The sequence below is a fragment of the Photinus pyralis genome, unplaced genomic scaffold (assembly GCF_008802855.1).
Source record: "Photinus pyralis isolate 1611_PpyrPB1 unplaced genomic scaffold, Ppyr1.3 Ppyr1.4_LG2, whole genome shotgun sequence".
NCBI classification, from domain to species: Eukaryota; Metazoa; Arthropoda; class Insecta; order Coleoptera; family Lampyridae; genus Photinus; species Photinus pyralis.
This window is the reverse complement of record NW_022170403.1, coordinates 29,189,679-29,216,098: the sequence shown is the minus strand read 5'-3', so window position 1 is coordinate 29,216,098 and position 26,420 is coordinate 29,189,679. Positions and strand designations below refer to the sequence as shown.

The 26,420-nt window shown below is 35.2% G+C and overlaps 4 protein-coding genes across 8 annotated transcripts in view; 2 read left to right on the top strand and 2 right to left on the bottom strand.

The window, feature by feature from the left end:
* LOC116162814 (heterogeneous nuclear ribonucleoprotein K) overlaps positions 1-2,461 on the bottom strand; it is a 57,504-nt gene extending 55,043 nt beyond the window's left edge. For 3 of the 4 annotated variants that reach the window (XM_031476529.1, XM_031476534.1, XM_031476530.1), the window contains exon 1: positions 2,346-2,461. The gene's annotated coding sequence lies outside the window, so the exon portion shown is untranslated. The remainder of the gene's footprint in view (positions 1-2,345) is intronic. The other variant, XM_031476531.1, reaches the window with a different exon arrangement.
* A 473-nt stretch (positions 2,462-2,934) lies between these two features.
* LOC116162723 lies at positions 2,935-7,444 on the top strand. The gene is made up of 5 exons (XM_031476412.1): positions 2,935-3,167; positions 6,662-6,892; positions 6,949-7,070; positions 7,121-7,253; positions 7,299-7,444. Exons 2-5 carry the CDS (start codon positions 6,808-6,810, stop codon positions 7,427-7,429), a joined length of 471 nt encoding a protein of 156 aa, XP_031332272.1. The 5' UTR covers positions 2,935-3,167; positions 6,662-6,807; the 3' UTR covers positions 7,430-7,444.
* Positions 7,072-8,143, bottom strand: LOC116162722. The gene is made up of 3 exons (XM_031476411.1): positions 7,937-8,143; positions 7,714-7,887; positions 7,072-7,669 (listed from the first exon to the last, which is right to left on the bottom strand). The coding sequence occupies exons 1-3, from the start codon at positions 8,020-8,022 to the stop codon at positions 7,438-7,440; spliced, it is 492 nt and encodes a 163-aa protein (XP_031332271.1). The 5' UTR covers positions 8,023-8,143; the 3' UTR covers positions 7,072-7,437.
* Positions 8,144-17,500: 9,357 nt separating this feature from the next.
* LOC116164142 (prolyl 3-hydroxylase 1-like) lies at positions 17,501-22,100 on the top strand. 2 transcript variants are annotated; one of them, XM_031478277.1, is made up of 7 exons: positions 17,501-18,097; positions 20,645-20,788; positions 20,837-21,017; positions 21,067-21,192; positions 21,243-21,379; positions 21,433-21,551; positions 21,977-22,100. In XM_031478277.1, the coding sequence occupies exons 1-7, from the start codon at positions 17,660-17,662 to the stop codon at positions 22,011-22,013; spliced, it is 1,182 nt and encodes a 393-aa protein (XP_031334137.1). In that variant the 5' UTR covers positions 17,501-17,659; the 3' UTR covers positions 22,014-22,100. The 2 variants fall into 2 exon arrangements, with proteins under 2 accessions (XP_031334137.1, XP_031334138.1); XM_031478278.1 differs by having other exon boundaries at positions 17,502-18,097; positions 21,433-21,534.
* The last annotated feature ends 4,320 nt before the right edge of the window (positions 22,101-26,420 follow it).

Sequence of the window (26,420 nt, the reverse complement as noted above, 5' to 3'; positions counted from 1 at the left end):
TCTAGGTAAGATCTTCAATTATGTATCTTAATAACGAGAAAGTGATAGAGCATTAAACAAAACGACTAAATTCCAGAAACGCACCCTAGCGACCAAACAATTAAAAATAGCTGAATTCTCTTTGCACCAGTGATTTTCTTTTAAGCTTGACCGCAAGACACGTAGGTCCATTTTTTTCCATCTCTTACAATAAAGGGTATTTCCATAGGAAAGTGTCCAATTTGGACAACCCTATACACGATGTAAGGTGGCTTAGTTGAGAGAAATTTCTGGAAAGGTTTTATAATTTTTAACTGCGGCACGCATCATGGATGGTTTTTTTTAGCAGATATAACAGACATCTGTAATAGGTCCAACGTTGATCTTCAAGGAAAAGGTAAAATCGTTATGGAAATGATAAGTTCCACAAATACCTTACGTTGTTGCTGAAATCACAATTTAAAAAAAGTGTTCTAATTTAAGAAGACTCGAGCCCTTAGAGAAATTATCCGCAATGTAAATAAATAGATACCTTCCTCTGACACTCCATTTCGCGACAGGTATTCACAAATCGCCATCCGTAGATACGTCTCGTTTAAGCGTACCAACGGCCCTTTGAGAGTATCCTCCTCCGACAATTTAATTCTTTCCGTTAAAACGTTTCATTAGAGCGCCATGATAGATAAAAGCGCCCCCCCCCCCGCGCCCTCTATTTTGATAAGGGGTAAGGAAGGCGGTAGTACGTAGAAAACCGTTTCTTTCGTTGAAACCTTTAATTGGCATATCATGAAAGGTAAAATAAATTTCAAAATTCCAGATCTACAGGAAAATTCCCCTAAATGCAGTTTAAAACAACAGAAGTGGATCCTGACAGACGGACAAAACCTCAAAAATAGCAAATTTATTCCTTACCTCTACGAAGGTGTTTCTTCACAAATGAAATACATACCGTACTTATTTTACCAATGAACACAATCCTGTATTCCTTCGAGTCTCGATAATTACGAACAATCGTTTGATAAATTAATCGAAAATATGCAGTGTCATGCGTCAACCTCAAAATAAATAAATATTCGTTTCTCTTTTTCAATGTTTCGATAATTATTTCTTGTATACTGCATTCATTCTTTAATTTTTTTGAAATATCCCTCACAAGAAAACTCTTTCATAGTACAAGTAGCTGGTAGATCGTGCAGGATTGTGCAAAATAGTAGATCAAACGATCAAAAAGTTAATCACCTCTACTACAAACCATTATACTGCAATCCATTATCTATACGTAAACAAGATTACAACTAACAAATAGTAATTAGTATACGAAACATGTTTGTACAAATAGTTTATTTACACATAAATATTTCAGATCGCAAAAAACACTGCCCGTGGTCTCATGGCAGGGTGTTTAAACCAGCTGGGTCAAAATCAATAGACTCGTTTCCCTGATGATCTTAAATTGCTACGCGTATTTTGATGGGACTATGGTAGTCAAACTTGTAGACAGACAGACATGATAAAATCTAAAATGACATCTAATAATTAGAATATGAGTGCTTGTATTTTATAAAACAGAATGTTCGTTCAAGACAAAAATAATGATCACCATGGCATTGCATTACTAAGTGAAGGTTAATGGCCAATGACCAATTATGTATAATTAACAACAAATTAAAATACTTCTTGATCTCAATTTATCTAGCAATAAACGGAACAATAAGAAAAGAATCAAAAGCAATTTTACAACTTGTTGAATGCCGAAGACCAAAACTTAAAAAAACAAAAATGGCTTTAACTTCGAAAGCACCGGGCTCTCACCAAACGCTTTCGTTTGGTTTGCAAAAAAAGTGTTTTAATTCATGAAATGATGGTGATTAGATTTGCGGTTTCCCAAATAATTCCCGGTAAACGAAAATGTGTGACGTCACTGGTCACGACATCGAAACATTCGACAGGGAATAAATCAATGTTGTTAGTACGAGTTGCTAAGAAACGCGCTAAAGAATTGTGCAGGTACCGAAAACTCTATCGAAATCCGTTTAATTTAAATTCCGGAAACCGGAAGAGCGTGACATGCGAATTTTTACGTGAATCCGTTAGAAATAACGCTCTAAATATAACGACAGCTGATAAAATCTGATCGGTTGTACTTCAGAGTGAACCGTGACTATTGAAACAAAATTAAGTAAACGTGTAAATCGGAGTTGGCTTGTGGAATTTACTAGCGATTTTTTTTCTACCATTGCTAGTACAAAGCCATGCTCTTTATGCTTGTACGACAACGCCGGTTCGATTTCGTGGAGTATACGCCAAAGTAAACGTAACTTTATTACTTAACCAACCGGTAAATCGATATATTAAAGGTTACTTACCGACTTTGCACAAGTTGAGCACTTTTATGACAAATAACACACAAATTAAGAAACGAACAGCAATGGCGGTACTTCGTTGTAAATAATAATGGAGCTTGTGGGCAGATATTGAATTGCGCATGTGACGATGTATATTGCGCCGAATAGTTTCTGCTTGCGCCATCTATGGCTCAGTATATGCTAGTATAGGGAGCTGTACCTAAAGATCTAGTATGATCTTTGCTGTACCTAAGCATTGTTTAAACAATGCTCTAGTACAGCTTTGAATGTAATTCAAAGAGTACAGTACATTTACCATTTTTTTCCGTATTTAAACAAATTATGCCCTGCTCTATTTTAGTTTTCGCATTGTTCAAGTAATGGACAATAAAAACTAAATACCTACCCTCTACCGGACGGACAAATTAGTAGCACTTTTTAAATACGCTAAAAATACGCTTAAATAAAAGCAAAAAAAATATAATATGGCATGTGTCCACGTGTACTGGATTTTAATTACATGAAAAAGGAACCAAAAAACGAGTGTGTGATTTTGAACTTTCTGTGCGACCGTCCGTCCGTCTGTGTACATACATGATAACTCACGAACGGTTTCGAATTTTCCAGTTCTGGTTAAAGTAATAGGTAGACAATGGTTAAGGAACTAATAAGTGATTCAATTTTGGTCAATAATCGTCAACCGAAAGTGACCTTGTAGCTCGTTGGTGCATTGGTGCAGTTTATTAGGATTTAGGAAGATGTCTCTTTATACATTTTTCTAAAGCGAGCACAACGTTATAATACAGGGTGTAAAAACGATTTACATATATAGGGACTTCAATGGTAATTTATTTATACTTACCTATTGAAATATTTTCTCCCCTCATTATTTCATAGCAAAGTTGTGAATACATTGTTTGTAGATTGGAAAGTTCTGATTGTGTGTCTATTCATGTGCCCATTTGTAATTTTTTGTTGTGTGAAATCGGAGAAATCAAGGAAATTATAAATTACAATTATAAATCTCATTTTTGTTTCAATAAATTTCATGGGACGAGTGATTGTAGTAAAAATCACTGGTGTCGTGAAATAATTGAAACAAAAATTTGATTTTTACGTAAATACTAAATTGTAATTTATTTCTTTTTCCGGTTTTCCAAATCGAAAAATCATAAACGAGAACATGAACAGACGCAGAATTTTTCAAGCTACAAAAAACCTATTTACAACTTTGCTCTAAATACATTAGGGGAGAAAATACTTCGATGTAAAGAAATTAGCATTGAAAATTGAAAACCATTTCTATCTTCTAGTCTTTATTGAGATATTTGAAAGAGTCTCCAAACGCCATTAAAAACATGTGCGTCTATTAGCTTTTAGGTGCACTATACAGTCTTCTAAATTCCATAAAAGAGCACGAATCTTCAAGGTAATTCGATAACCTTCAAAATTTTGGAAGGGCTTCCAAGTGTAACTAAGATCCTGTAGGGGTTTTTACAGCCTCAAAGAGCTAGGCCTGGAGTGCTTTGAAGACATGAACGTGAGTCTTATTGAGAAAATCACAATGTTTAAGAGTATTTAAAGCCCTTTATTTTTAACTTTAAGTAATTAAATTTAAGACATTTTAGAAGTTTTTTTAGATGAATTTTTCCATTATTATTGTTGTGATTTCGAAGGATGTTTGTGGTAAGTATATACCTATATGAAACAACAATTTGTTTGTTGTTTTATATATACACCTACAACAAAGGTTGTTTGTAGTAAATACCTATATAAAACAACAAGTTGTTTGTTGTTTTGTTGTTTTATATTATATACTTAGGTACCACAAACAACCTTTTAGGTTTTAGGTTTAGGATTGGTGAGTAGATTTACGCCATCGTTAGCCACCAAATGTTTCTTTTACAAAAGCTTGTTCTTTACATCCGTTCATAGGAAGCTTTTATTTAATCTTCCATTCCTGAATCTTGAATTTCAAACTCATTACGAGACATACGGGTTTATAGGTGCGTTTAAAGATCTTTAGGAGCCTTTTTAAAAATCGACGAGTATGGGGGGAGGTTTGGAGCCGTTTTACACTTCAGTATAAGAGTGACCAACAACCTCAAAAAGCCTCAATTTGTGATATTTATGAGACTCAGAACATGGGTTTTCCATGGGGTTTAAAGGTTTGCCATAACATTTAACAGGTTTTGTTTTGGGTATCTTCAGAAGTGTTACCTTATTTAACTTATCAAGAGTCTTCAAACGTCTTTCGCAATCTTTAAAAGAGGCCTATGGGAGCTATTATACAACATCTAAAGGTAATCGTTGCGGGCGTTCTTTAATTCCTTGTCGATGTTTAATCTCTGATAGAATGAAAATGATTGTTGATTGATGATGTTCTTCAGTACGACTGGTATTCTTTGACTTGATTTGATTTTATTTATTACTGTAGTTAAATTGAAGAGGACTAATTGAAGTGGATTCCGAATAGAAGAGCCTTACGGAAGGAAGAAGGAATTTTAAAAACAACTCTCGCCGCGTGTAGTGTTGGTTGCCTATTGCCATAAGCAGGTATATTCACCTATTCCAAATGAATAACGAAATCAGATTCACTCAACGGTTATTCCTTTTATTCAAAGGTTATTCACAGATAAAATACCGTATATTCCATGCATTGCATTGGGGTAAAAAATGCCCCCCCCCCCCTCACATTTCCCGCCAAACAGCTGAACCGATTGGAACAACACATCTTTTTGGAAATAAAAGAACATAGAACGCTTGTGTAGAAAAAATAGCGCCCCCCAACCTTTCCTTTGGGCCCACCTAAGTGTACATACACCCATAAAATTCCTTCTAACTGCGTGTCTAAGTCTCACGGAGTCAAATCAGGCGAATAGGGATTAGGAATCAACTGGAATCGTAAATCAACCAATTTCTGGAACGGAAACTAAAAAATGCACGCATGAATTGTCGTGGTTAAACAAGATTTTCTTCTTCACTTACCAGGTCGTTTCTTCGCGATTGCTACCTGCAAACGGGACGGTAATTTCCGCCTTCTTTGGAGCCCGTTCGCCAGGCTCAGTCCTTCGGTAGTGACCGCCCCATCAACATTTGATTCATATAATCTTAAGGGTATTATTGCAGTATGAGCATCTACTCCTTTCCGCACCCGACACCTCCTATACCAGAGAGTCTACTTCAAAACCCATTTTGTGTGGGTCTTTTTATTCAACAGTGCCCCGTTAGTTAACAAATGCCCAGTTTCACAAATGATAAAGTTTAATCATTGACTAAAAATATTATAAAATGTTAACCATCATTCAATTGTGGTGTTTAGCATTCTAATATTTTAATCACTGATTAACCTTATAATCATCTTAGGTAGGTACCCCTCAAATTCTTCTCAAGTTTTTATATAATCCTTTTCTTAAGTTCTCAATCGTCTTCATATTCTCCTCAAGCGTCTTCATAAGTCGCTCTCAAGGTTTTCAAATCTCTCTAATAATTACACCCTTCAGCGGTTCCTCAAAGTTCTTTTCCATTTTGTCTCATGTTCTCAATTTCCCACAAGATTAAAGTTCCCTTCTTAAAAAGTATCTCTAAAATTCATTAGTTTTTTCATGTGCACTGAAGCCCTAGCTCAGTAGTTCATCTTCTGTATCGAAAGAGATTTTCATATAATTCAGCAATTGCGAAATCATTTTCGTAAGTGCTTATTTTCTTAGTCGGCAGATATGGATCGAATTGTTCAGTTCTATATGCCCTCGAGTGCAGACTGTACATTATTTTAGCCCTTTTTTATCTATCTGCATCTTGGGTTGCCTAATTTAAGGGCGTTGTTGTACACAACCTGGGAAATTGAAAAGGAAGAACGTCTTCTGTTTCCTTATCAAAAACTTTTGTGAGAGGTCATAAAATTCAATTAATCAGGGTTTCATACTTCATTATTGATGATAAGGATATATGGTAAGCACAGTTGCTTTGCACAATGATATCAGTGACACCATATAATCAGTTTCCAGTGCCCATAGACAAAAAAGCTATGGTAATAAGTATAGGTAACAAAAAAGTATTGTTACAAGATTACAAACAAAGCGTTGGGGGGAAGAGGAGGTAATTTTTCAGTTGTCTAGTAAAGGACGCACAAAATTTTCAATGGGTTTCAATTTCAATTTATTTTTATACCAGCTAATTCAGCCTTCCTTAGGGAAAAAGTAAAAATCCTCAGTCATTTTAATTTTCAGAGTACATAAAAAATGCTCAGTTCAATAGTTGGATCCTTCCCATTCAATGCTTCCAATTATTTGTGAGAATTTCAGTCAAAATGCAATAAACATTTAATCATAATTTAGGTAGGTACACATTTTCTCACGGACACCAATATGCAAGCCCATATACTGGAATGTTAGTCCCCAAATAAAAAAAATCATGCTGTTTCTACAGCGCCATCTTGATCAAGTGGATTAGATAAATGCAGATTGCTGGATAGGCTTGCAAAATGAGTCAAGCAACACAAATATCTTCTGCTATGTTAGAACGAGCGTTGAGAGATGTGGATGATTATGAGCTGATATATCAACAGTGTATGTATATTCCTTTCGTTCGAGTGCAAAGAATTAACTTATAATTTTGTTGCTAGCATTAACTAAATTGAAGCAGTTAACTAAAGAAGCAGAAGTACTAAAGTGTGAAACACAAGTGCTAAAAAAATCAGTTGACGAATACAAAGAATCAGTAGCATATTATCAACAGAAGCACATTGTAAGTTTAAAAGTATAAAATTTTATTTTGTACACATTCAGAAATAACAGGAAACTTGCAAAAAAATTGAGGACACACAAATAAAGCAAAACACAGCCAAACTGGCAGATTTACACAACATTCAGCAAATGGCACAAATGGAATCTCTGCTAAATTCAAATAAAATTAAACTGGACGCTTTAGGTAATTCATATACGTTGAAACTCTAACCATTGCTAAACTTACTAGATATGAAAGTACCACAACTTTCCAAGCTAACAATCCAAAAGGACAATTTAATTCAGGAAAAAATCAGGCTCGAAGAGATCGTGCAAGCAAACGATATAAAATTACAAAAGATAACAGCAGAATTAATGTAAAACATTTTCTATTCATGTTCGATAATTTCTTGATATTCCTTAAAAATACCTAATAAAACTTTTTCATTTTGGCATATTGTCTCTACACATTTGTCCCTATCTTGCACACTTGATAAAAGCGATTCGGACAAAAAGGCTTTTTTCTTTTTAGTGTTTTCAATTTTTTTTAGTAATCTTTCTTTGTAGTTCGATAAAAAGTATCCTCTCAATATTGTAACGGGCACTTCTCCAGTTGGTCTCCTGAAAAATGGCACGTTACACAGATATTTAAGCAACACACATACCAGGCTACGAAATCGGGCGGGGCTTCTTTTTCCATTTGATTTAAGACCGTCATTTTCTCGGTAATGTTGAACTCGTTCCACATAGAGTCGATCCTGTGTTGAAGTGTGGCTTTAAAGTTGTCTTGTAAGAAGAGTTTTATAAATCGGGACTCTTTTTCGCTCATATTTGATTCACTAAAACATAACTGTTTACTAACATTACCTTGGGGTGCAGCACACATACTTAAAGCAAGCAGCTAACTCGTGAATAATATTTCTTAGGCACAATCGAAACAGTTCAGGGTTTTCCTTTAAGGGTTTCAGGTCCATCTTAATTCAAATGTGTAAATTTAAATTTCTTGTGGATATTTTGAGGTACAAACTATCGTTACAATTTAAATTATTGACAGTAAATGAGTAAACTATAAATAAAAACAAAGCTAACTTCACGTCAAGCACAGTGACAGAATTTAGTTCAAAAGGAAAATTCCCCCACATAACTGGTAGCGTTCAATACATATACAGAGTGATTCTTTTTTAGGGCGCCTATGGCTGAAATAAATTTCTGAACCGAGTATTTACAGTTACCTAATTTAGAGTAGATTTATTGAAAGAAAAGGAAAAATTTAACGCATATTACCTAGTCTATGTCGTCTCTTTATTTAGCCTCGAATGGAATTTGAAAATGTGACTTTTACAATTTATTGATATCAATGCATAAACTCCCTTCGATATTTATATTTTATAGCTATTATAGGTAGTTTTCCAGTTTTCTCTCGTAGGTTTTATGTAGGTAGAGGTAGGTAGGTACCAGTGTATTTATATGTTTATGTATATCACTTCCAAGAAACACTCTTAACTTTCGTAACTATAAACTTTAAGGGTTGGTGTAACTCAAAAATGTCTCAGCGAAGTTCGTGAATCAGCCAATTGTGCCAAATTGGAACAAAATGGCGGAAATAAATCTACTTACACCTGATCGGCAGAGCCGAAAAGGATTTTAATGTACATGCCATTTATCATTTTTTTCTTCGTTTCATTCATTCTCTTCCAAATTGTGTCTTACGTGCCAACACATAAAAAAACCCTTAGTATACACCAGGTAGAAGTTCTATAGGTGCCATCCAGTCAGAGTCTGCTGCTGCCGCGAGATTGGAAGTGATGCGAAACGTCCGACATTGCGACATGAAAGTTAGGTGGCTCTGTTTTAATATTCCTCTCCAGGGATGTCAACCGGAAGTATAGGGTAAGTTAAATTTGCAGTGCCGAAGGGGGGACCTCCAAGAACAGTTTTTTACCACTTGCGATTATACCAGTAGTTGGATTCTCCTCCGTTATTTTAAATGTGATGCCCTAGTTTTTATATTCATGTTTTAAATCTACACAACATTTGCAGTAATTTTAATATAAATCTATAAATACAACGATTTTTAAATTGCTTATTTGAATTTTGTGGTAGAGCAGAGGTCTGGGGTGTCTCACCACAGAACTGAACGTTAGATTACGGAATATTAATTTCTTTTTGTTTTAATTTTAATTATTTAGTTTATTATCTATCCCAATGTTTATTTTTTTTTACTTCTGGTAATCTAATAAACGTCACTTTTTTTCGAAATTTAGGGGAAGTGTACTCTTGCATAAAATAAATTCCCTCTTATAAGATATATTAGGTAAACCCATTATCTTCAGTTCAGTAGAGCCATAGACTTTACCTTAGTATGTGTAAAAACTGTTGATAATAAAACTCAGTGTTCATTGACCTAGAACCCCAGCAAATAATAAAGAAATCTTTAAACAAAAATTCCTATGTGGGACCCTTGGTAATAAATTTATATCCAGGGGGACTGGAGTGCCAAACAGGCACATTGGGGGTTCCGAAGGGTGATTACAACACATTTATTACGAGCAATGAACGAAAATAACTGTCTCTCTTACTAGCGGTGAACTCTCTTACTGGCCAAGTGACACTAGAAAACTCCCTGACCTCCTGGACAGAAGTGGACGGGTGGAATAACAAGAAATAATCATTATAAGAATTACCCTAACCTAAACTAACATCGAAGAACACTGACTGGATTTCCTTCCAGCATCACCTAGAAAAAATACATCTCAAGCATGAAAATATTACTTCGGGCCATAAAAAAATGCCCGCCAAGTCTTCGTCCCAAAATAGGTATGAAATCTTGTTTGGGCCCCGCTAACCGTAACTTATTGCTATTATCCCTTTCTCACTTTCACAGCAACTACCTACTCATTTTACTGTCTCCTGGCCTAACTTCTGAACCTATGAATATTTCAATTCACACCTTCACTGTTATTTTCAATTTTTCATGGTCACTTGGTTCCAACAATAAGTTGTATGAAGAACCAAACCACCAAGTAACCATGAAAATAACAATGATTCTGGAATGAAATATTATAAAGGTTTAGAAGTTAGGTCAAGGGGAAGTAAAATGACTAGGACTTGCTGTGAAAGTGAGAAATGGATAATAGGAAGAATTTACAAACGAGTATAATTACGTATAAAGCGGTGGCCAAACAAAATTAACTCATCACTGCTTTTTTGGACCGAAGACTTGGCAGAGATTCTTAATACAGCCAAGCAGTGTCTTTTGAGTGATTGTTTCTTGTCCATAAAAGCCGTAACATGAAGGGTTGCTCAAGAAGGGACTTTTGTATTAAGAAATTTGTGGAAGTCTGGAAGTGCACCTTAAAAAAGGAGTAGAAGAGTTAATATTGTGGTCTGAAGTGGAGAAAACGGGAACATAAAAATTGTATCAATGTCGAAGTCAGTCTTAGTGTCGTGTTTTAAAATATCTATCTAGAATCTGGATAGAGCTTTTTACCAATGACGAGGTCTTAAAATTTAGGTTCGTCTTTATACATTAGAGCGGGTTAAAGGAACAAATTTTTAATGAATGCAATGCATTCCGACGACTTTTGCTCCATTGAAGACCTTGAACAATTTAAAGAAATCGATCCAAAACAATACGAGGGAGAAATCCCCCAACATAGCAGAACTCTATTTGAGATTCTTTCCACATCTCAAGATACTATCAAATTTTACAAAATTAAAAATGTGTGTAAAGATGATATCAAAGGTTTTGAGACCTCCCCAGATTCTTAATCAGAAGTAGAATGACAGTGTTAAATATTACTACTGACGCAATAAAATATTGTTTTACGTGCTTCCTTCAGTCATAAATCTTAAACCTTCTTCAAGTAATTGTGCAAGTAACGAACTGTCTGTCTACAATTTAAATTACTTATTCAAATTCACTAAGTACTAACTTAACACATAATATACCCTTTACGAACACTATAGGAAAGTTGCAATTACTATAAAACATGTTTATTTACATAATTAATCAGCAGTCCAGTCATTCAAAATGTTCAACATGCGACTGGATTCTTTTCTAACAGCAACGTCCAATTAGAACAATGTTATATTAGGTACACATTTCACGATTGCAAATCATGAGGGGACCTATAGCTACTACGGTGAGCAATAATTACTCTTTCAATGGAAATAGGAACTACAAATGTGCGAACATGAGCAGCGAAACATATTAGGTACACGTAACGACATCTTCTCTGATTTTGTGAAAATGGGAAAGCAGAGCGTTATACGTAGACTCTATTTCTGTAGAGGCGTTGTATTTACAGTTTACATTACAGAGAATCCATTTTTAAAACAGCATTAGAACGATTCCTGCCTCAGAGACATCGATAAGCTAAAATTACAGTAATTCACGGTATTTTAAACCCCTAATTTTCATTGCAATTTAGCGAATAATATATATTTGAGTTTTAACTTTTGGAATTGATTGTGCAAAGCAACCCTTATAAAATTCCGTCGCGCATAAATTTGGTTTAGGGTGCGTTATATTCATGTTGCAGACCTTCCACGACGTTTCAATGCATTTAAAAAGCTTTATCAGCACGATGATGAGACGGAGCCTTTCCATTGTGTTGTGGAGAAATGGAACTTGCGAACATGTAGCGAAAACTAAACGTCAGCGTCGAGGAAATACAGGTAGGTAATTAATCTGAAACTGCAACGTTCAATAATTATTTCAAAACGATTAATCCGGTAGGTGTCGTCAGCACTTCGGGATCCTGAAACGTGATTATTTATCTAACGATTCCTGCTAACCCATCGGATCACTCTATATTGCTGACGACGACGTTTCGTTTGGGTTTGGCAATTCAACAATATACCTAACATTTTCTCACGTCTTTTTTTCGTGTTTGTTCTGCATAATATACCTACATCTAGGACCTAACGCATCTTTGTGTTATTAAATTTTCATGCGCCCGTGAATACTGGAAATAGTTCAAAGTAGTGGTTTTGTTTCATTGACAAAATGATATTACTTATCTATGTAATTATTACCTAGGTATCCATGTGAAAAAAACACCTATTTCGATTTAGGAAAAAGATGGTAGCTGACCTGGACTGCAGGGCAGAGGTCTTAATTTCCGGAATCGCATTCATCAATAGCATGCCGAACTTTTTGAAATTTATATGCCTTGCAATTGTCGTATAGCAGTGTGATGGTGTGGACAAATTTCCGAGGTCTTTGCTCTGTTGGCAGCAGATTTTTAATAGTCTTGTAGTGCCCTTTTCCATGCACTCAATCAACACAATCCCCTCCTAATACAGAACACCAATGACATTTTTTTCCCGCTATATACACTTCGCTTTCGCTATGTTTGGTGATGGGAATCCTTATGCACCCACTCCATGGATTGTTGTTATTTGGTTCGAGGATATCAGTGTTGCACTCGGATTTCATCACCAGTGATAATTATTTAAAAAATATCGTTATCCTGTTTTAAAGCAACTATTTCCCTAACAAGTTGCTGTTCTGGTGCCAATGAGCTGTAACGGGAAGTCAACCATGTTAAAAAGTTCTTTGATGGTGAAATTTAATAAACTAAAAACTGGAAAAGTGCGTGTAGTAATAACTACCGGCGACCCCTGTAATTAAACAGCAGAAAATGTGAAAAGAATTTAGAAAAAGTCCTAAATTTATTTCTTCTGTCACATGCTACCTCTGTCTATGCCAATCCTAACACACCCGTCTATCATATTTTCAATAATCCTGTAGCAATACCTGCTATCACTAGTGGAAGAATCAAGCCCCTATCAAAGATGCTCCGGGCTTACCGGGTGGCTGGTGGACACAAATCTCTGCACAATTAGTAGATACTCAATTTCCATTTTCGTTCCGAGGGATAAACCAATACCAAATACCAATACGAGCTCACACAATATAATAAAGAAACGACACCTACAACCATATATCAACAACTTTTCCAAGAACTGATGTACCTAGTTATTGCAAATATGAGGATTGGTACCTACTAAATTTATACAACTCTTAAATAACTCATATGCTTCCTTTCTGGAAACAGTTTGAAAAGTTAATCTCCTAGATAGTCGTAAGGGTGAGAACAATTCCAACGTAAGGATACTAATTATTTCATATACAGGGTGTTTTTTTGGGAGCTTTAGTTAAAAGTTTCTGGGAAAGTAAAATAGGTAGGATTTTGAAAATTTGTACTTAGGAGTTACTCTGAAGGCCGAATCGATGTAAAATATTTTCAAAATGTCCGCACTTCCGGAAACACCGGAAGTAGATAGTAATTCCGTTATTTTAAATGGCAACCCCTATTTTTTATTGCATTTTTGGATTCTACGTGAAATTTCAGTTCTTTTGATACCCATATGTCGATATCTGCCATTTATGATTTTTAAGTTATTTTGACTTTAAGAAAAAAAATGGCGGATGCAGATGGTACCTTGATAATTGATTACTTGAAAACGGTTATAGTCATGGCAACCCATTTTTATCAGTGCATAGAGAATGAATAGGGCTTTCTTTTAGTGTACTTAAAAAAAAGTTAAGTTGCGTACAACCGCACCTATGGAGATCCAAATTGAAGAAACTTCAAAATCCATAAACTCAGTTTTTTTAAATGGAATGACCATGTTCTTAATATTGCATGAGATAGAGAATCGAAATTGGCATATTTTGATATTACATGTTCCTATAGCTATCTTTAACAGTTTCTGATTTATTCCCATTTCATTGGATTGATCTCGGAATTGATGTCATTTTTTTTCGCATTTTCTTTTTAGTAGATGGCCATGATTTTATAACAATCGAATTTTAAACAAATCAAGGAATGGAGTCTTTAATACCATTGATTCTAGTTCTAGTCTAAATAATTCATTAATAAATAACTCATTTATTAAGGATATAGGACGGAAAATTTTTGAAAAATTTGTTAATCTTGCATTTGCAATTCAATTCATTTTCTTAAATATTCTCTTGTAGAGCTTTGTATCACTTGTGCTTCAACCGTTTGTAGTGCATTAGGGGTACAAAATTTCCAAAATTCATAAAATTTCGTTCCAGTTTTAGAATGAATGTACGGAAAGCACGCGCCGCGATTCTGCCCATTTCACCATAAATAACAATTAAATTCCAAAATAGGTGAAACCACTGCGAGTCATTTTTCGATTTTTGAAAAACTTATGTTAACCTATAACAGTGGGTGATGGATTAGTGTCACTAGATTTGTTTAAAATTCAATTGTTATAGAATCATGGCCGACTACTAAAAAGAAAATCCGAAAAAAATAGTGTCAATTCAATAAAATGGGAATAAGTGAGAAACTGTTAAAGATAGCTATAGGAACATGTATTGTCAAAATATGCCCATTTCGATTCTCTATCTCATGGAATAGTAAGAACATGGTCATTCCATTAAAAAAAACTGAGTTTTTAGTCTTTGAAGTTTCATAAATTTGGATATCCATAGGGGCGGTCGTACGCAACTTAACTTTTTTTTAAGTGCAGTAAAAGAAAGCCCTATTCATTCTCTATGCACTGATAAAAATAGGTTGCCATGACTACAACCGTTTGCAAGTAATCAATTATCAAGGTACCATCTGCATCCGCCATTTTTTTTCTTAAAGTCAAAATAACTTAAAAACCAGAAATGGTAGATATCGACATATGGGTATCAAAAGAAGTGAAATTTCACGTAGAATCCAAAAAAGCAATAAAAAATAGGGGTTGCCATTTAAAATAACGAAGTTACTATCTACTTCCGGTGTTTCCGGAAGTGCGGCCATTTTGAAAATATTTTACAGCGATTCGGCCTTCAGAGTAACTCCTAAGTACAAATTTTCAAAAACCTACCTATTTTACTTTCCCAGAAACTTTTAACTAAAGCTCCCAAAAAAACACCCTGTATTATAGTGGACGCTACATTTGCGCATACCAATCCCTAAACAACGCCTATACAATTTATATTCATACTCTTCATTTTCCTGGAAATAATTTCCATAGATTATCTTTTCTACCAGGTAGTCTTAAGAGTATGATCAAGTCCAATTTAAGGGTGTTTGCCACGAGTTATTATTGAAACTAAATCTACCACTAAATACATACTCATACGCTTCATTTTTCTGGAGATTATTTTAAAGTTACTTGTTTCCACTATTTAAATATGTAAGGGGGTGGACAAAGCCAACTTGTGTTTGTATTTGAATTATTTCAAATATTATGAATGAGTAATACTAAATTTGCTGTCAACCCTTAAATAACGCAAATATAATTTATACTCATGCGCTTCATTGTCATGGAAATAATTTTCAAAGTTCGTCGTTTCCTCTAAGTAAACGTAAAGGGTTGCACAAGTTCAACTTATAGCTGTTTGGGCAATAATTACTTGTATACATCTTAACTCTTATCTCTCGGCACCTTTTTGGAAATTATCAGTAAAAGTACGACTAGGTACGTCGGATGGAACGAAACCATTTTGTTTTTTATCTGCATAATAATTAGATCCATTGATCCATACCCTTGCATGGATATGGATTTACATATTCCTTTTTTGCCAAAAATCGACAGCCCCAAAATTTCTCGGGAAAACACTTTTTCTGCCTTTTTTTGGCCTGAAAAAAAAATTGTCTCAGATCGACCCGGAAAAAAATTTTTCTTATAGAATGTGGCCTGTAGAATTCATAATTTCAAACAGTTCCAAGATTGGGCTGCTAGTTCAAAAGTTACAGCCCTTTGAATTTTCTTTCGAAATTGGTTTCTAGTCTATAACTTCTGATTGAGTAGTCAGATCGAAACAGTACGAATTGTTTTGGATTCTACGCACTCAAATTAATACGAAAAAGTGTTTTCCCGAGAAATTTTGGTGTAGTCGATTTTTGGTAAAATAGGAAGGTTATACACTGCTTTTTTTGAGCCTGAAACAAAAAATTGTCTCAGATCGACCCGGAAAACAATTTTCTTATAGGATGTAGCCTGTAGAATCCATAATTTCAAACAGTTCCAAGATTGGGCTGCTAGTTACAGCCCTTTGAATTTTCTTTCGAAATTGGTTTCTAGTCTATCCTTTGATTGAGAAGTCTGATCGAAAAAGTACGAATTGTTTTGGATTCTACGCCCCAAAATTAATAAGAAAAAGTGTCTTTTCGAGAAATTTTGGTGCAGTCGATTTTTGGCAAAAAAGGAAGGTTATACACTGCCTTTTTTTTGCCCCGAAAAAAAATTGTCTCAGATCGACCCGGGAAAAAATTTTCTTATAGAATGTGGCCTGTAGAATCCATAATGTCAAACAGTTCCAAGATTGGGCTGCTAGTTCAAAAGTTACAGCCCTTTGAATTTTCTTTCGAAATTGGTTTCTAGTCTATAACTTTTGATTGAGAAGAGAAGTCTGATCGAAAAAGTACGAATTGTTTTGGATTCTACGCCCCAAAATTAATAAGAAACAGTGTTTTCCCGAGAAATTTTGGTGCAATCGATTTTTGGAAAAAAGGAAGGTATACACTGCCTTTTTTTTGCCCCGAAAAAAAAATATTGTATATAATATACATCCTTATATATAGGTACAATGGTAGTATGGATGGAATTGATCTTTTCTCTCACAAATACACCATACTTACAGCACTCCCACATTAGTGAATTGCGCAAAAGCACCTTGTTTGCGTAAATTCCACACAAAATTGCTAAAGCAGTGTTAAAACGGTCTACGTGTACCGCTAATCCAACAAAAACGTTAGAAATTATATAATAATCAGTTATATTTTCTCACTGTACCTATTTAATTTTCATTGCTAGCTAAATTCAAATAAAGTTTGTAATTGGGTAAAGGTAAGGCGTTAAAATAATAAAATAAATAGGTCTATAGCCTGAAAGAATTAAAAGACTCCTTGCATAGGAAGCATAATATCACATTCCGGTGATTAAATATAATGCTGACAGTACCATGGTCCGTGTCTGGTGCAAAGTAATGACGTAATTCAAATCTCAACTTTGTTGTCAGTATATTTAAATAGGTAATACAGATTACATGCCGCTATATGGTAATACAGCTATACAACAGCACAAGATAGCAACACTTCCTTACAAGATTTTCTACTGCAACAATATCCTATCCCATGTCACCTCTTTATATTATTTACTCTATGGTATTGCGTCACCCCTAACACACCAGTTTGCAAACCACAGATCGACAGACATATACCTACCAAACAGTCGATCTTTCTTACTAGAAATCTTTTATTCTTCCATCGAATATTAGTTTGTCATTTACTATTTCTTCACTTACTACACAACCACAATCAACAAATTATGTAGAATACGTTTTATTGTATGCCAACGAAACGTGCATTATGGGCTGCCAGTAAACAGGCGAGACAGTGTCCATCAATTTCATGTTGTACTAATTCTATTTATAGCTGCAAACATCAGCATAATCCAAACCATGTGGATCTTCCTACTCTTTCTTTACTGTATTGCATGTAGGCACCCACACTTCTATCTCTGACCACTACATCCTATGTGTATCAGAATTCATATTATCCAACACCGAAAGAGGTCAGTTTGTTTTCTACAGTGCGGTTTGTAACTTACTCGCATGTTACGTTAGTGAACATGAATTCAAACTCCCACGTTTTATTGTTATTCACATTAGCGTTAACATCTGTTCGAAATTCTTCGTTGAAAGAGTATGAAGAAGGCGAAGACTGCTTAATTTCGTACGAACGCGGTGTTGCTGCCTACTTGGAGAATAACTTCGAAGAATGCGTTACCCAGTTAGAAGATGGACTGAAAAAATACTCAAATTATACCAAAGCACTCCAAAGTTGCCGTATTAAATGTAAGGAAGATGCCGAATTTGCGGATCGATTATATCCTGTTGACTTGGAGGATATGTACTTTTACGAAAAGGCCGTTCGAAACACTTTGTGCCTGATGAAGTGCCAAAAAAGGAACCCAGTTTTGGGGAAGAGTGTGACTGTGACGCCTGAAACTGATCAAATCTATCAAGACGCAAAACCGTATGAATATTTACACCTATGCTATTACCAAGTAAGTCTAATTCCCTATTAATTGGACACATGGTGCTTGCTTCTTGGCACTATACTTAGTGCATAATTATCGTTGGAAATTTCGTTGCACTCACTTAGACAAAGACAAAGGTTTATTTAGCTATTGAATAGGATAAATACGCACGGTTACCTTGCATATAGTATTGTCCGAGGTATTGTCCGTCAAGATCCGTATGTCGTAACTTTATTGACACGCAATTAGGTCATCACTTTAGTAATATTGATAACACAGTTATTAATACAACAAATGAGTTAATTTTATATGAGAAAAGCGATTAGCGTGTCCCTGGGCTTCATGGTACCCACGCCATATTCTCAATTAATTCATTTTGTATTGCCCAGATGTTTAATTTTGAGGCAAGCACATTGTATATAGTAGGTACCACGTGGAGACCTTCCAAATTTCGGGTTCACCATTGTTAGTTTTTTATTGTTGTTAAAGGCGAGTGTAATTTGTCATCTGGACCAAAATGTTTCCCATACGTCCAGTGTGTGCAGCATGTGGTTGTAATTCTTTACTTTGCCTAAGTTTTTCCATTGAATTTATAACTACCAGAAGTACTAACCCCATAAAACAGTTTGTGAGTTGTGACCAAATCCAGACTTGCAGCCCAAGTAGTGATAGTTCAATCGTTTCAATAAAGTCGGATAATCTATGCGTGATTCAGATTAACACTAGAGGCGCTGGTGTACTTTACAAATGGCGAGTGTAGGTGCCAGAGGTTTGTAAACATAGGGTTTTTAAGTGAAATTGTACTAATTTTAAAGTGAATTAGTAAAGTGAAAATGTAACTCTACTATCTGAAAAGGCTGTCTTGAATTAGCTTGAACCCGCAAGTAACTTAATTTTCTACTTACAAATAAAGATCACAATTTATTAATCAATTTCTAGCGCACTCGTCCAACTTTCCAGCAACTCGCCGAAATTCCATTACGTCGATTATACGGCCTTACTATTCGTGGGATAATTGCAATGATAGTCTGGTAAAACCAAAGCTAAAACGAGGGATACCGCAAAGTGACCTGAAGAAAGAACTAGAAATCTTACATCTTGAAACGAATAATCTGAGAACTCGTCCAGGGGCTGAGCATAACTTTTAGTGCCCCAAAATCTTTGAATTTTTCGGATACCTTAGCAAGAGACAAATTAAAGTGTCTTAAATTCTGCACAACCCCCTCACCTTTAAAACTGGAATAATTTATAAGGTAGTAATCGACGATTGCAGGACGTCCATTTTCCCCATATTCGTTAAAACGTTCCATTTGAACTTTGTGTCGTGTAGCATCCAAAGTACTGGACACTGGTCCTATCAAAACATTCTTATGATCAACGTCGTAGAGAATTTAATGGCGAGTTCAAAGAATGCCAACATTTTAAAATTGACCAATTTTAAACCATACTTATTTATATTCCAAAAACCGTTTTGGTATATCTTAATAAATGTCAAATCTTTCTCGGCCTCTTTGAGGTGGTTGGACCCTCATTGTGCTCTACCCCATCATGTTCTGGTTCCTCTCTTCCATCAGTTCGTTGCCGAGGTCGTCCACTACTTCCTCCAATAGATGAGCGATGGTGAATGTTTCTTCTTCAAGAGCCGTCGATTACTACCTTATAAATTGGTCCAGTTTTTAAGTTGAGGAGGATGCTTGAATTTGTCTCTGGGTAAGGTTTTTGCTAAGATGCGTTGTTTAGGAGTTGTAAGCGAAACACTGAAGAAAATCCGAATGTTTTTTGGGGGACCGACAGTTATGCTTAACCCCTGGAAGGGTACAAACTCATTTTCAAGACTATCTTAAGGTTTTTGAAAGATCTCCAACTTTCGCCAGGTCATTTTGAGGTGCTGTCCCTATTTTACTGGACTACGAGCTGGTCTATGACCGCAAAATAAACAATAGGTATTTTTCATCGCCTTCTTCCACTCTTATAAGTGTTCTTGATAAACGAATTCCGAAAATTAACTCATAAAAATAAATTGTAGAAATATGACGGGGTTGGCAGTGGAAAATTAAGATGCCGCACTTTTCTGCAGAATAAAAATCCTTTCCCAACCCTCTTAATTGTCCCATTTTTTTAAGTATTAAAAAATGCGGCTTGTCCGTCCGTTCCTCCTGACTTACTTCTGCGGGTTGGAACTACTTTTAGGGGATTTGACCTAGAGTCCCAAATATTTTGCAATACTTAGCCTGCATCTATGCCCTATGGAAGGGGGCTATGAATTATTTACCGGGGTGCTGTTTCGGAAAGTAAAACGTGTCAAATTTTGTATTCTGAAGAAATTGGTTTCGACCAACTGTAACTTTCCTTCGAGACTCCTTCTCAAGAGTGGAGGGTATTCACAAAGAGCGATCCCAAAACTTTTACCAAGAAAGAGACGAAATAACGAATTAGTTATTGAGAATGCTGTTTGTGTTGTTCAAAAAATACACCCCCATCATCTCCTGTACAATCTTTCTTCCAATATCCAAGAACTTCTACTATAAAATTGTATTTGTGTCAGTACTTATTTCAACAACTAGAATTTTTCAGAAAAAAGAATTGCAAAAAGCGGTCTCATCGGCATTTACATATTTAGTAACCCACCCAAAAGATGATCTCATAAGGAAATCATTACAATTCTACTCCACGTTACCCGAGGTGGATATGTCAACTGTGGTTAACTACGAGGCCAAAGTAAGTGCACTATTAGTATTTCTTATTTCACTTACAATAAAAATTTAGGAACATGTGTACCTTTATGCCCATGGAATGGACGCGTATGATAAAAAGGATTGGAAATCGGTGGAGAATAACATGGAAGAGTCGCTTGTTGCCTACTTGCAAGCTGAAGAGAACTGTAGAGCGTTATGCGAAGGTCCGTTCAATCAAGGGTGGTTTCCCGATCTAGTGCCGTCGATTGCTAGTACGTTCTCTTAGATAGTATTTTTTTATGTAATCTAATAATGATATAGATCACTACACTTTCTCATTGAAGTGCAAAAGGAAGTGCCCAATAAAGCTGAACAATTTAAATGGACAATATCATGAAGATCTTCTACCTAGCCATTACCATTACTTGCAATACGCGTACTTCAAAGGTGCGTAATTGGAGTTGAGATTGCGGCTAGTAAATGATGTTTTTTTACAGACGGCAATCTTAAATCCGCCTGTCAGGCAGCTGCCAGTTATGTGTTGTTCTATCCCAATGATGATACAATGCGAAGTAACATGGAATATTACAAGAAGTTACCAAAAGTGGATAATAGTTTCTTTACTCCTAGGCCTGTAAGTTCTTTACAAACAGCAATGTATCAAATGTGATTTTATCGTCCTTGCAGGAAGCTGTCCAGTATGTTCGCCGTTTTACTTACGAGAACAGGTTGCTGAAGTTTATTGACAAAGAGTACAAATTTCAAGATAATGAAGAAAGTCCAGCTGAGGTATTTATTAATTTAAAGTGAGATTTTTTTATATTCTACTACTAAATTATGGGGTTTCAACAAATTTATTTATATTTTCTGGAATAATGTAATTAACAAACGATTATTACTAATTTATGCGTTCTTCATACCTACAATGCGCGTCTCATCTACAACATGGCCCTTGATTTCTAGTCTAGGCTGCGTTGTCGATGTCCATGATCATCGACGACCGACATTGTTGAAGGATGAGACGTGCACGTCGCTAACTTTCCGTAAAGATAAACAATTTCTTAACTCATACGGAATAATCTAAGTATAATTTATTTCAAATCAATTCCAATGCTTAATGTTGCTACAGTCGTGTTGAACTGTATATAATTTGCTTTCTGAGGAAACCTAATATAGTTAATTTTGCTGTATTTATTTGTTCTTTTTATTAATTATCTCTTTGTGCTTCCAGGAAGTTACTTCTACAGCAGCCGACCACAGCAATATAAGTTGATTAATTGTGATGTAGATTTAGGAAGTCATTGTAACTGCTAATTTTTGTAAAGTCCAAACTCATTAAATAATCTTACAACTTGGATGTTCTTATTGAACACCCCTGGCGCGATCCCTTTTTCAATAAATGTCTGTAGTTGTTTTAGAAATTTACTTTGGTGACGTACTGTACATGTTTCGTGGTGTGCACTACAAGTTTATATTTTGAATATGACCCACCGTAGTAAGTGTGTAATAAATGAAGATACAGGAAAACCCTCCAGAATATTCACACCAAGAAGAATCGCTTCCAAAATTTGCTTGCCAACCACATATCACTCGACCTCTGGGTGACTGTGAGCAGCCAGAAAGACGGACAGACGAGTAAACTAATTGGAACACAAGCAAACATCACAGACTTAAAAACAAGAAGCTCCGTCTCCGCTCTCCAATAGTATGACGACGAATTTATGTTTCAAAAATAAACCTTTAGTAGGTACAAGCCCATAGAGTAAACAACGTTTAGAGATACCGCGCTGTGTAAATTTTTGTCGGCTAGGGACTATCCTTGAATATAGATGGCCATTGAATGCATCAAGTGTCTCCCTCTTAATTCCAGAATAGTGTACTTATTTTCCGTCTAGGATTCAAACCTACGCAATTGAAAGCTCGCGAGTACCAAGCTTTTTATGATATAATTATGTAACTGTATACATGTCGTACGTCCCACGCATTGCATACCTATAAATTGCGCAGCCAGCAAAATGGTTTTTATTTTCATAACTTGCGTCTACATTGTGACTGGATATTATTATTTATAATATGTGCGCGCCAAGAATTAAAAAAAAGGGTTATATTATTGAATGAAGACATGTTTAAATACCTATCTACATAATGGGGGGCCATAAATATTTATTAATTGAAGACATAAAACCCAGATATTTGCAATATTCGGCAAAATTGCCTTTAATCGGGGTATATTGACCTTTTGTTTTGCTTAATAACCTACTGTAGATTCCTATATTTTGATTTGTTTACCAGAGAATTTAATTTGACCTCATCCGGCAATCTACGCTAAATCTTTTAAGTTGCATGGTTGCACAATAAACAATAATTAAAACGCGATGTCTCTTTCGTATCGTGTTTCGTGATAATTGGGGGCATTTGTGGTCTGTGGATATGGGTATCTAAGAAACTATCGACCTATTATATTTAATAGTTTCCGTTTTTCCCAAAATTTTGGAAACATGCATGGTTACGCGACTTGTTAGCTGCTTTGAGAAATTTTATCTTCTCTATACATCGCTTCATTGCTTTATCAAAGGAAAATCTATGGTTAGCGGTCTATTCAACTCTATTGAGTCTATTTTGAATTTTGATATGTCCAAGGTTCAACCACCACCTACTAAACCTAATACGGAATTACCTACTGGAAATGTCCATCACTGGATCACATTGTAATTTAATATCTCGATCGAGTGACGTAAAGATCCAATGTGACATAAAAAAGTTTATGTGATTTAGTCGAAACCCACAAGTCATGAAAATTTTAAGTTAGCACCATTAGCAAGATGAGAAAAAATTACTAAGGGTTTTGTTAATGGTTATTTGTTCGTATCTTTGAAAATAAATGAACGCCACCGCATTTTCTAAACATTTTTCGGTTTTTGACCATAAGTTCGTTATTTGTAAAGCTACAAGAAACTCCGAAAGGGAAAATTAATCAGCATAAAATTCTGCAATTCTGTGCGACTTTGTATCACACCACACAACACTATTCGAGGATTCCCCCAGGTGCATGGCGATCAAACTGTTCTACCATCTTCCACAAGAATTGCGGACGCCTACGTCGGCCAAAAAATTTAAAAGTCAAATCGGTGAATTTTTCACATTTTCACCAACAACTCATACCTCGACTCATACCATCACGTCAACGAATACCTCCAACCAAGGCCTGCGCGACTATGATTTATTGTAATATGGATATGATGTAAATGATCAGAAATTGGGGAAAAATAATTAAAACAGCTGAATTTTTCCGCGGGTGAAATCCCGGGGGTTGAAAGGGGTGGAAAGTGGTACTTGGCAATTTGTGGTAATAGGTACATATTAATTTCGGGCGAAAATGTTCAATGTAACAGTTATAGAGAATAAAATGAACAACTTTTCTATCTGCGCTATTTTCACATTACTTACCTCTAATTTTCCTAGAAAAACCGGAAAAACCTTTTTTCGTTTTTTGTTCTTACTTTTGCGAAAAAAAGTCGTAAAGGTTTGAAATTTGTAGGAAACGTAGCTACAAACAAGGAGACAATTTTTTTGGGACCGGAAAATTGAACCGTTTCCGAGATATCACGATTTCTGAAAAAAACACATCTTTTTCAAGGAGATGAAAAATCTATTTTTTTTCATCGCACAGAGGTGCGGGGGGTAGTAAAATTTTAGGGAAGACTTATATTTTAATAAACAAAAATAAAAATTATTATTCCTATAGAAAAACTTCTAGAAAATCGCCAAAAACTGGAAAAACAGATTTAAGATATACATGATTTTTGACATGATCAATCAACGTTTTGGATGTTAATAAAGATTTTTTCGAAATCTATCTTCTTGCTTATCTTTAATGTTTGCTAAAATATTGTCTTTTGTTTCTTTATGCTCAACGTTTTAGTTAAAACATCTTTATTATTTCTTTTTTTCTGCATTTTTACCACAATAAAAGCAATTCGAAGTAAAATCGCTTCCTGAACAATTTGTTTTTGTTCACTTACTCTTCTTCCTGGCTATGTTTGACAGCTGATGCAATTGCGTTGGGCTTGTTGATAAACTTGCAAAATAAAATTCGCTATAAGAACGTCTGTTTTACCGGCCAAAACAATAAATGATTTGAGAATTGAGATATAAAACCTGGAATAAACTTCATGATAGATTTTTCATCTCCTTGAAAAAGAGGTGGTTTTTTGTGAGATCTCGGAAACGGTTCAACTTTACGGTCCCAAAAATCTCTCCTTTTTTATAATAAAACAAGCTATGTTTCCTCCAAATTTCAAACGAAAAAAACGGTTTTTCCGGATTTTCTAGGAAAACTGGAGGTTATGCTGGTTATGTGAAAATAGTGCAGATACAAAAGCTGTTCATTTTTTTATTCTCTATAACTTTTGTATTGACCATTTTCGTCTAAAATTAATTGCTTTCCCACAATTTGCAAAATATGTACCGCTTTCCACCCCTTTCAACTCCCGGGATTTCACCCGCGGAAAAATTTAGCTGTTTTAATTATTTTTCCCCAATTTATAATCATTTCACCTGCCTGAAAAACCCGGTTTTGCCCCGTAACTAATTTTTTTTTAAATCAATTATTTTAGCAGCTAGCTTTTTAGTCTGGACCACGGTGGTATACGGTGGTCTATACCACCGTGGCCTGGACTAATATGGAAATAAATGAAATGAGACATTTTGATAAAATATGGATTTTTGTGTAATTTGTCGTTTGCTGTGGAATAATCCATGAAAAATTGTATAACAGAACGATTTAAAAAATGTTTTTTACGCATAATTAACGAAGTAAATGTGACTGTTTCGTAATTGGTAACGTTCCCATTTGTATTCTGTGTCAAGACGAATCCAACGATATACCAATGACCATACCAATACGTTCATACCTCTATGAATCGAGTAGGTAACTCTTATTAAATTGCAAGTTTTTTTTTGCATAGTTATCAATTTACCGGACTTTTTTTGTCAAAAAATCGTAGGGAAAGTGGTACTTTTTTTCACGATTTTTACTATGCGTTTCCATGGCGTTTCGTCCTGTCTATGGCCAATAGCTCAATTGTTGAGTGACAGAAAATGGCGAATGTCAATGATATTATGCAATTATAGATTATTATGGATCACTATGCAAAAAAATTTCGTGTACAACACATGTTGAAAGTGTCTTTTTTTCATGAATTCGCTTGATTCAAACTGCAAATTCATGAAAAAAAGTAACACTTTCAAAACTAGTTGTACAAATAACTATTACAATTGAACGTTTTTTCTCTCAACTTTTTAACATTTTTTAAGGTGTTCGGTTAATACTGGATTATGATAGTTAATGTTTAGATAAACAGAATGAAATCAGCTGGTAGGTCCCTCGTTGCGAATGAACTTACTCATACTATAAATATGTAGCGGTTTCGAATTACTTACTACCTACACTGGAGTACAGTTGCAATCGCAACTTTCATGAATGATGACGTAATTTCATTTAAAGCTCAGCTTTGAAATATCTTAAGCTCTTTTAAAGACTCCTATAGACGGATATAACAGATTCGAATACAGCAACCAGCATTTGTCACTAGATAGCAGCATTGCATGGCCATAAATTGTTATAAACCAGCAATCCCTATCCCGTGGCATCTCTAAACGTTATTTACTCTATG

Coding starts and splice junctions, on each gene's coding strand:
- LOC116162723 (XM_031476412.1), top strand. CDS start 6,808: ATGAGTCAAGCAACACAAATATCTTCTGCTATGTTAGAACGAGCGTTG. Junction 6,893..6,948: donor TGAGCTGATATATCAACAGT/GTATGTATATTC, acceptor TTTTGTTGCTAG/CATTAACTAAATTGAAGCAG. Junction 7,071..7,120: donor ATTATCAACAGAAGCACATT/GTAAGTTTAAAA, acceptor CAGAAATAACAG/GAAACTTGCAAAAAAATTGA.
- LOC116162722 (XM_031476411.1), bottom strand. CDS start 8,022: ATGGACCTGAAACCCTTAAAGGAAAACCCTGAACTGTTTCGATTGTGC. Junction 7,888..7,936: donor GAGTTAGCTGCTTGCTTTAA/GTATGTGTGCTG, acceptor GTTATGTTTTAG/TGAATCAAATATGAGCGAAA. Junction 7,670..7,713: donor CCGCCCGATTTCGTAGCCTG/GTATGTGTGTTG, acceptor GCCATTTTTCAG/GAGACCAACTGGAGAAGTGC.
- LOC116164142 (XM_031478277.1), top strand. CDS start 17,660: ATGAATTCAAACTCCCACGTTTTATTGTTATTCACATTAGCGTTAACA. Junction 21,018..21,066: donor TCTAGTGCCGTCGATTGCTA/GTACGTTCTCTT, acceptor ATAATGATATAG/ATCACTACACTTTCTCATTG. Junction 21,552..21,976: donor GAGGTATTTATTAATTTAAA/GTGAGATTTTTT, acceptor TTGTGCTTCCAG/GAAGTTACTTCTACAGCAGC.